Source organism: Silurus meridionalis, chromosome 21, assembly GCF_014805685.1.
Source record: "Silurus meridionalis isolate SWU-2019-XX chromosome 21, ASM1480568v1, whole genome shotgun sequence".
In the NCBI taxonomy this organism is placed as follows: Eukaryota; Metazoa; Chordata; class Actinopteri; order Siluriformes; family Siluridae; genus Silurus; species Silurus meridionalis.
Genome location: NC_060904.1, coordinates 5,236,701 through 5,247,436, shown reverse-complemented (window position 1 = coordinate 5,247,436; position 10,736 = coordinate 5,236,701). Strand labels below are relative to the sequence as shown.

Here is a 10,736-nt window from a genome sequence, read left to right as displayed (position 1 = left end):
AATCTAAATGTGGAATGTGATATTCGAAAAACACATACAAGTCTTCTGGTCAGGTGTCTGCACACATTTGCCCATATTGTGTACATTTAAAGCAGTTTATATTCCAATAACTTTCAACTTTTTGAACTTTACACCATGACCCATTTCACCACGAATCTGATTTATACATGGAATGATTTAGCTCGAAATATTTTTATCTCTGCCACATGTTTTGAGAACAGTAGGTCACAACACTGTCAGTCTCCATCATAAGATCCTACATCTAATAAAGATACGGAATAAGTTGACCTTATAAAGACAAAAAGAAAAAGAAAATTGGGATTTGGGTAAAATCGGGCTATAGAAGTAAAAAGAAAAAACAAAAAAAAGCACAAACAAGAAATACTGCAAACAAAAAGTAATATAAAAGAGAAATATCTAGTTTCAGCCAATACACATCTGGTGTATGAAATTTTAATTAAAAAAATAAAAAATGAAGAAGATAAAAACAGACTTAGTGATACATTTAGGCTGTAGCTCCACACAACCTGAACGTTGAAATGTCTTTTGTGTCATCTGGTCTTCCTGAAACCACAAAAGGCCATGACTGTGAAGAAAAAAAGGAACAGAGAAAGGTAAGTTCAAATTCTGCCCTTCTTTTTCAGAAGAATCAATAAAAGATAAAGAATAATGAAAAAGTTATGGATTAAATTCACTGTTTAGTTTATACTGAATGGGAAATGGCCAATTCAGTTTGTTAGCCATCGCTGTGAGTCACTTTGAAGAATAACAACAGCCTAATATTATGCACATTAACAGATCAGTAATATCCCCAAACCTTAGATTAAGTCAATAACATAAAAGTAAAAGTTACAAAAAACTGTGAAAGACAAAATAATTTGAGTAGCTGAATCAATCATAGCTTTAGATTTATACAGTAACTTATTCTTTCATCCAGTGAAACCAATGTATGTCATGTCATGTTTTCATATCAGGAATACAACAGTGGCCATACCAGTGATTAGGGTATCAATGCAAACAAACCATTGTTTGAATTGTCATTTCGACATCAGCAGCTCTATTTAGTTCTTGCACCTTCACTAAATCACTACACTCTGTTACACTCTTATTATAGTGTTACTACCTATTAGGTTACAGCTTGTAAGGAATGACATCTAACACTGATTCTAATGTTGATGATTTGGTGGGTGAGTGATCCTTGTCCCTTTCTTCTCTCCCCACCTGCTTGGTTAATCCTGACCTCTGGATGGATTTATTTTCATTTGGAGACCACTTACTGCAGCTGAGGATGGTTCCACATCAACAGTGTAAACATCCATGAGCTTACTGTGGAAAGTTAAACCAAAAATAATGAAGATGGATCTGAACTGTTATTAATATAAATAGTTTGCTACAATTGCTTAGGACTACAATCACCATGAGCAGTTTTACACTTAGGTCTCCATCCATGAACAGAACCTCAACAGTGATGGAAAATAATGAATGGACATTTGGTGTTACTCAGATGAGGATGGGTTCCCTTTGGAGTTGTGCTTCTCTCAGGGTTTTTTCCTATATATATATATATATATATATATATATATATATATATATATATATATATATATATATATATATATGTTTAAAGGTTAATTAGTTATTCAATGCACAGCATTGCATATGAAGCGGAATGATATGTAATGCTAAACATGCTAAAACATCATACCATATTTACCGGATGGACGAGGGTCTTTTCATATTTATCCTCATGCAGCAGCTGTCTGAGATGATTGATGTAGCTCAAGGCGAGCCTTAGTGTGTCCAGTTTGGACAGTTTGGTGTCTGCTGGAACCCATGGTAAACTAGTCTTCAGACGTGAGAACGCTTTTGCTAGGACTCTCATCCTCGCTCTTTCACGTGCGTTGGCCGCGTGTCGCTGCGACTGTCGTCCATCTTTTAGTCTTTTTGCTCCCTTTTGTATGTTCGATCGCTCAGGTTTGGTGTTGGGTCCTTCGTCGTCGTTAAAGTCATCTTCGGAGTGAGAATCGAGACGTGCGAATGCTGTTTCCGGCGCATCATCAGCGTCACTCAGCGAACTCGTTGACATTATTACTATTATTACAAACTTAAATATGATATAAAAGTAGGCTCTTTTCTTCTTAAATCTGTATTATTGAAGATATCGCCTAAAAACAGAAAACAAATCTTCTTAAAATGTAGATCGAATTGAGTACTAATTCTCAAATTAGTCTTCAACATCAAGTGTCGTAAAAACATGCTACTGTGTTGACAGGAATGCAAAAACAAACCACATACTCTCTTTCTCTTTGCGGGCTCTTCAGATAAGATGTAGTTCCCTTTCGATCTTACCACTCATTTAAATTGTGACACACACATGCACACTTCTTACACAGGACTTTTTTCTTTTTACACACCCCTTTTTTTCCATAGCATCATGGACTTTTAGCAAGTCTGTAGAGGAGGAGGAGTTAGCGTATGTGTGTTTCAGCTTTCAGATTAGAGTGTAGCCTGTGTGTATGTGTCTTCACTCTCTGGACACCTCATACGACTTCTGTCAGTTTAGCTAAGGAGAATGCGACACACACTACACAACATCAGCCTCAGCCACTTCAGCAAATGTAGTCAATCTGCTAAAATATATTAATGTCAAACACAGACACACATAGGCTACCTACAAGGCTAATCTAGGTAGTAAGCAAGGAAAGATTATACTGTATGTTGCCTTAATAATCATTTATTCATTTCATACCAAGTCTCTAAAAGATCTACCTATTTGCTTTCTGTTTCCTGCAAAAAACAATAAAAAAGAAAAAGCTCTTGTCACATATTTATAGTATTACAGCTCATTATAGTTTCTTTGCATATTACAATTTGCAAAGCATGGGGTTAGCTATAATACAGCACCCCTGGAGCAGAGACGGTTTAGGGCCTTGCTCAAGGGTCCATCAGTAGCAGCCTGGCAGTACTGGGTCTTAAACCCCCAAAACTTTCGATCAGGAAACCAGAACCTTGACCACTGAGCTTGCACTTTCCCTTTAATAAAAAAAACCCCTAAATAATGTAATTTGTAATGGTACTAATGGAAACTGTACTGGTCCATGTGGGTCGCTGTCATATTTTGTCTTCTATGGTTGCAATGCTAAGTCTAATGGATACTTTTAAGGACCATTAGAAATATTTTGGCAACTTGTTGATATTTACTGGAAATTACTAGGATGTTATTAAGCATCCAGATTCCAATACGTGTTTACACTTGGTTTCTTTGGTTTAATGAAAGTATTTGATGATATTTAGTATATAGTATAGTATTTGATCACACAACCATCAAACCCAAAGTGAAGCTGTGGCTTTCTAGTTTATACTGAAACATTCATTCTAATCATATAATACTTTATTCTGCTTTGTATATTTCATTATTGTACATACACATATACAGCTGCCACTGTCTACATCTGGATCTAATTCTGCAAACATCAATATCTCTATTCATATTTAATCAGATCTGGCACACATCAATTTTTAACTATATAACTCACCTCCATTATACCATTTTATTCCGGTCTATGATGTTTTTAATGTATTCAGGTGATTTCCTTTCCCAAAATATTAACAAATTCATTTAAACCATCATGACCCTGACCTGGCAGTCAGCTAAATTCATGAATAAACACTATATGCTAATTTTAATGATTTCTCTCACTGACTTTATAATTACACTGATTACAACTGATCTCTCAGAGGCACAAAAATCAATCAATCAATCAATCAATCAATCAATCAATCAATCAATCAAATAATACATCAAAAATTAAACCTTGTGTTGTTGGTCAAGCTTCCTAAAAAAGAGAGAGAAGCAAGAGATAAAGTTGTTTTCATTATTTTTTTGGCAAAATAATTGCATTTCTAGTGTCCGCTTTACGTTTTGATGCATGTTCATACATAAATTGGAAAATTTGATAGTTACATGTTAGCCACATAAGTAAAAAAGTAGAAAATTTAGGAAACAAACATCAGATATAAAACATGCCTTTGTTTTGTTTTGGATTTAAGAAACACTTACAATACTTTTAAATTGTTAAATTGTTAAAGCTTCAAGACAGTTCCAGCATTAAGATGCTTATTTGGTCAGCTGACTGCTTAGAGTAGTTTCTCCTATGTGATGAAAAAATCCTTGCTAGTGGATGCTTTCTACAAATAATCTATTAAGTAATGGAACCGTCTGAACTCTTTATGAAAAGTAAGTAATCCGCCGGTCAGTTCACAGAGATATTGAGTTTCTCTTGCGTTTTTTGAACATTTCCACACAGCCAGTGCACATTGGACACAGCTGTCGCCACTTTAATCTAGATGGGTTGGTTTGAATAACCGAGAAGTGCAGAAGCAGAACCACCAAATATGACTCTAAAATGGGCACCCATTCAGCAAATAAGCACATAATCATGAAAAAAGCATTGGGCAGAATATACACAGACAACATAAATTTTTGCTGTCCACATTTAGATATTACATTATGAAGCTGCTGGTGAACAGGAACAACTTTACTAAGAGCTTTTATAAATAATATAAGAATGTAATAGTTCAAAAGTAACTCACAATATAGCACTATAGGCCTACTACATAAATTCTGTCTGGAGTGGAGGCTAATGTTAGTGTTTTGCAGGATGATGGTCACCATCTGCAGTTTAAAAGTAATATGGACAATTTTAACTCCCCTTTATTTTGCCAGTAAGGGAGATACTTCAAAAAATCTGTGCAATATATATCAAATGGCCTGCCTACAGTCCAGACCTTAACCATTTAAAAAAAAAAGTGTGCATAATGAAACAAAAAATACAAGAGAAAAAAGACCCAGGACTGTTAAGCAGCCAGAATCCTGTATCAGACACATATGGGACAACATTCCTCTCCCAATATTCAGTCTTCTCTGTTTCCAGGCATAAACAGATGGTTGTTAAAAGAAAAGGGGATGCTACACAGTAGTAAACATTGCCCTGTGCCAACATTTTTAAAACTACAATTACCTTGTTTTTCCTTAAAATAGTACATTTGCTCTCCTTGAATTTTTTGTTTTTTTGTTTTCTATGTTCTATTATAAATCAAATAAGGGTTTATCTGCTAATCATTGCATTCTGCTTTTATTTACATTTTATACAGCTACCCAACTTTTTTTGAAATTAGGGTTGCATACACAACATTGTATCTATAAAAATAGTAGTATTGGGCAAGCAACTTTCTTTTTATCCCATATATTGAGTATTTTGTGTTCTTACTCATTTAAATCATTTCTTCCTTTGTGTTTGAAATTTTTCTTTTTTTTCCCGTGCTAGGATTTTCTGGTTTTTACAGTTACTTTTATGTAGTTAATGCTGACACTAAGCATATTAAGTAAGCATACTAAGCATCAAAAATCATGCTAATAGTCTCCATTAAACAGTAAAAGGTCAATAGTCTATCCTTAATTCTATTCATAATATGCTTTTACATGCTAACATGTTAACATTTAGGTTAGCAAGAAATTAAAGTAGCTGGAAGACGAGCTAGCAGCTGGATTTGGCCTGTACACACATAATACACATAATATAAACGCTTTCAAACCTTTCTAAAGCAAGAAATAACAAATCTACAGTCAAGTTTCAGATCATGAAACAGAAATCAGTCACATTACAATCTCCTTGTCCTCCATGACAGGCCATGAGGTTGAAGCTACTCCTGTTCATAATTGGTTAAAATAAAGAAGGTCTGTGGATTTTGATTATTTTTAGCCTTATAACCAATGTTTTGCTGTTGTTTTTTTTTTAGTTCTGCACTTTGTTCTTGCACTGAACATCTACTGGACAGCTTCTTCAAGCCAAATGTACTGTTTGTAACAGAGAGAGAGAGAGAGAGAGAAAGAGAGACAGAGAGAGAGAGAGAGAGAGAGAGAGAGAGAGAGAGAGAGAGTCAGCTGTGTTAATTGCTGGTTACAGATTTCCCATTGTGATATTAAATCTGAATGTCACACTTGTAGATATCAGGTTTCTGTGAACATTGTGAGGTCCTGAGAACTTCTCAGCCATGGGAACACTTGCACTGGTGTCACTGCTGTGAGAATATTTCATGATCTCAATAATTTTCCTTATGTGATGGGACATTGATGGACAGTCTTGCAGAGAAGGAGGCAATACATTCGTTTTCCTGGCTGAAACAATGTTAGGTTAATTGTCTTTTATTTAAAAAAAGGGAGAATATTTATTAAACATTTATGGAAGAACATTTGCTCCATCAAGCTTAAAATTGATTTTTTTTTTTGGTCAAAATCATTTAAAAGAAATATAAAAAGTGGAGGCTGGTGAGAGAATGACTATTACTACTATAAGTAATAGCAGGAAGTAATGGTATTGTTTACATAGACATATAGATGTGTAATATATTGTACACCTACACGTCCATCAAATGATTTAACTAGCCAATCAGGTGGCAGCAGTGCTATGTATAAAATTATGCAGATTTGAACCAGCAGCTTTCCTTAAAATGGGGGAAATACTTAATCTTAGTAATTTTGCCCGTGGTATGATTGTTAGTGCAAGAAAGTCTTAAATGTTTATTTAAAATCATGCGCAAAAAACCCTCAAAAACATGGTTGGCAGATTTGTGAATGGAAATGCCGTGTTGAGAATGAAAATTGATCAGAAAATTGCCAGACTGGTTCGAGCTGACAGGAAAGCAACAGTAGGTTAGATAACTACTGTGTACAATTGTAGTGAGCAGAAAAGCAGCGTAAAATGCACATCGAACCTTAAAGCTGATGTGCTTTAAGGCCAAAAAAAGGGAAAATGTCTATCTATCTATCTATCTATCTATCTATCTATCTATCTATCTATCTATCTATCTATCTATCTATCTATCTATCTATCTATCTATCTATCTATCTATCTATCTATCTATCTATCTATCTATCTATCTATCTATCTATCTATCTATCTATCTAGGCTTACTGTTGTGTGATGAATGCATTATAAACCTCTTATCCACTGCATTACTGAACCATCCGAGTGGCTTTAATGTTGCACTTGTTGAGTTTTATTTGTGTTTGTGTGTAGGTAGATTGCTCATTCTCAGTGAGGTCACTTTATTGTGTGTGTGTGTGTGTGTGTGTGTGTGTGTGTGTGTGTGTGTGTGTGTGTGTGTCCATTTCATTGCATTTACCTCGCGTTAGTTTTGTCCCACAGCTGTGTGAGAGCCCAAGCATGAGAACCCACTGAGCTCATACACTCACACCTGTTACTGGTGGGGCTGGGAGGGAAGGGCGGGGGTTGTGGGGGATTGAGGGAGCGACAGAAGACAAGACATTGTGGGAAAGAGAGAAGAGGAAGCAGGAAAAATGGGCAGAGGGTAAGAGTGGTAAAAAAAGACAGAAACAAAGGGAGAATTTAGGAGACATCCAGAGAAACATTACACCTACTAGATTACTTGTTACTTTGTAGATTACAGTCTAAAAAAAGTCAAACAAATCTGCCAAAAATAAATAAATAAAACTGATACTGAATCTTTATTTAGAACTCAAATGGTCATACATTGCCTATAAGTGGAATGCATTACATTTCTGAAAAAAAAAAAATTAATGATGGATGGATGGATGGATGGATGGATGGATGGATGGATGGATGGATGGATAAAAATGTGTTTTATAATGGTGTCTGTAAGAAAGAAAGCCTGGAAGGGGTCCAGGCAAAAATCTTCAGAGAAAATCTGAAAATAAGGAAGACTACTGGAATGAAAAAAGGAAGGAAATTGAAATTAGAAAGGAGGTCTGGACAGATAAATAAAAGGAAAAGGAGGGAAGGAAGGAAGGAAGGAAGGAAGGAAGGAAGGAAGGAGGAAGGAAGGAAGGAAGGAAGGAAGGAAGGAAGTCTTGAACAAGGTCTGGAAGGAAGGAAGACAAAGTCTGGAAGTAAGTCAGTAAGGAAGTAAGTCAGGAAAGAAGGATGGAAGGAATAAAGGGTGTGTAAAAGAAATGCAGACTGTCTCAGGAGCTGAACATCAATTAATATTTGGAATCATTTAGCATTCAGCACGGTTCATTAGTAAGATACAGTGAGTGTGATGTATTTGGGATTAGACATTGCAGTTGTGCTGCTGATGTGAAGTTTTCATCTGAAACGGTTTAGAGATGCTGGATTAAAAGAGCATTCCAGACTGACAGACACATAGCAAAAAAGAGAGCAAAGACCAAGAATGGAGGGAGAAGGAAAAGTGTGCAGAGTGTTTATAATCGTTCAGTGTCAGTTTCACATGATGGATCTAGCAGCCAGGACTTACACACCATCATTCAATAGTTGCTTTATCCTGGTCAGAGTCACAGAAGATCTAGAGTTAAGGAACACATTTGAGCCAACAGTGTATCTCAAACAATACACACCATACACACACTTATAATAATTTACACTATGATATGATATTGCTGTCATATTCTAGATGGGTTTCTAGGTGTCGCTACAGTATTCTGAATGATTGCTAAAGTGCTGCTATGGTATTCAAACTGGTTTTTAGGGTGTGGCTACAGCATTCATAGTGGTTGCTAGAATGTCGCTAAAGAATCCAAGGTTGTTTCTAGGGTGTTGCTACAGCATTCAGGATGGTTGATAATGAAATGGTATTCAAAGTGGTTTCTATGGTGTTGCTAAGGTGGAGTTTTTTGGATGTTGTTATGGTATTCAAAGTGGTTGTTAGAGTGTTGCTATAATATTTCTTCCCCTTCGTGAATTTCCCCCTGGGATGTATAATTTGAACTTCCTATTTTCAAGATGGTTGCTAGGGTGTTGCTAGGGTATTGATGGTGGTGCACTGATCAGTCTATCTGTAATTAGACAGTTATTTATTCTTAAGTTTTTGAATAAATGTCCTACAGGCCTAGTTTTGAATTAAATTACAGTGTGGACGTTTGCATATTTTTCATAACAGCATTTCTATTCCCTGGTGTGTATTCACGCTTCAATAAACCCAGCACTCTGTTTATGCAGACAGAGGCAGAGCTCAGTAATGAAACACAGATTAATTACATCAAGTACATCTTTAATTAAATGCTTATTGGGTGCAGAGGTCTCATTACTTTAGCACTGCATCATCCATTTGAACTCGTACACCAAGCATCAATTATAGCATTACGTTGGAGACTGAAGACTTCTAGCAAAAATAAAATGTGACGCGTTCGCAAAAAGGAAGTGCTGAATAAAAATAATGCATAAAAAATAAGCTGAACATTGCTAGCATGCTGCTAAGCTGATGTAATCGTTTTCCAGGTGGTTGCTAATGGTGCAAGTCGGGTACTATGTTATTTCAAGTGATTTCTAAGGTCTTGCTAGAGTACTGTTATGCTAGCCTGATGGTTGTTAAGGTATGCTAGGCGGCTAGGCGGCTCATTTCTGGTGAGTGTTCACTTTTCTCTTTTCACCAAACTTCACCATCGCAGTTCTTATTTTTTAGAACTATAAAAGCTGTATTGCTACTAGGGATGTAGCTGTGTTGCTACAGAATTCACGGTTCGGTACGTACCTCGGTTTTTAAGGTCACGGTTCGGTACAATTTCGCTACGGTTATGGGGAAGAAATGCAAAACAAAATTGCTTGTTGTTTTTTAACAATAACATTTGTGAACATCAACAGTTTACATTTTTGAAAGAATTTGAAATAAAATGCCTGCTTGGTTAAATAATATACAAAATTATATTTTATAATATTTTATAAAATATTTTATATTATCTAATATATAAAAGTGAAATAGAATAAATCAAATTAATGCAAAACACTTTGTTACATTGATTAACTCGAGTAATCGATTGAATTGCCACAAATAAAATGTATTAAATAAAACTTAATAAATGAAAAAAAAAAAAATAAATTCATATTTAACATTTGTTAGACCCCATATGGGTAATACAGATGTTTGTGAGTGTGTGTTTTACATTTAATATTACATTTTCTAAATCAAATTACATTTAATTCATTATTATTAGTGTAGCACTTTTAACAATGAACATTGTCTCAAAACAGCTTTACACAGATAATGTGGTGATAAAAATGAATACAATTCTTTAGCACTGTTTGGTGGCTTGCTGTGTGCTTGACTAGTTACCTTGTTTAATCCACTCGTAAATAAAAAGGAACGACTGATTCCACAAAATGTACTTAAGTAAAAAGTACGATATTGGACTTTGAAATGTTGTGACAAAGTAAAAGTCTCTCCAAATGAAAATACTGTAGTACAGATGCATAAAAAAGCTACTGAAGTACAATAACTGATTACATTTACTTTGTTACTGTCCATCACTGTTGCTATGGAATTCCATGTGTTTTTTTAATGATGATATGAAATTACAAATGGCTGCTAGGTTGTTACTATGGTATTGCGGTTGTTAGGGATGTCGCTACAGTATTGCACATGGTTGTTATCGTGTAGCTATGATATTAAAGGTGGTTGCTAGGGTGTTGCTATTATACTCGAGGTTCTTGTTAGGATGTTGCTGCAGTATTCAGTGTTTGCTAAGATGTTACTACAGATTTTATATGGTTGCTAAAGAGCTTGCTATGGTCTTCCACATGGTTACTAGAGATTTTCCTATGGAATTTCACAAAGTTTCTAGAAAGTTGCAACAGCGTTCCATGTTGTTGCTACGGACACTGCTACGGTATTCCACAAGGTTGCAAGGAAGTTCCAGTTATGGTATTCCATGTGTTTGGTAAAAATGTTGGAGACACATC

The 10,736-nt window shown here is 35.4% G+C and overlaps 1 protein-coding gene across 2 annotated transcripts; it reads right to left on the bottom strand.

Moving 5' to 3' along the window:
* Positions 1-315: 315 nt before the first annotated feature.
* On the bottom strand, positions 316-2,361 carry LOC124375494 (transcription factor 21). 2 transcript variants are annotated; one of them, XM_046833897.1, is made up of 3 exons: positions 2,296-2,361; positions 1,706-2,165; positions 316-586 (listed from the first exon to the last, which is right to left on the bottom strand). In XM_046833897.1, the coding sequence occupies exons 2-3, from the start codon at positions 2,084-2,086 to the stop codon at positions 506-508; spliced, it is 462 nt and encodes a 153-aa protein (XP_046689853.1). In that variant the 5' UTR covers positions 2,087-2,165; positions 2,296-2,361; the 3' UTR covers positions 316-505. The 2 variants fall into 2 exon arrangements, with proteins under 2 accessions (XP_046689853.1, XP_046689854.1); XM_046833898.1 differs by having other exon boundaries at positions 1,715-2,165.
* Positions 2,362-10,736: the final 8,375 nt, after the last annotated feature.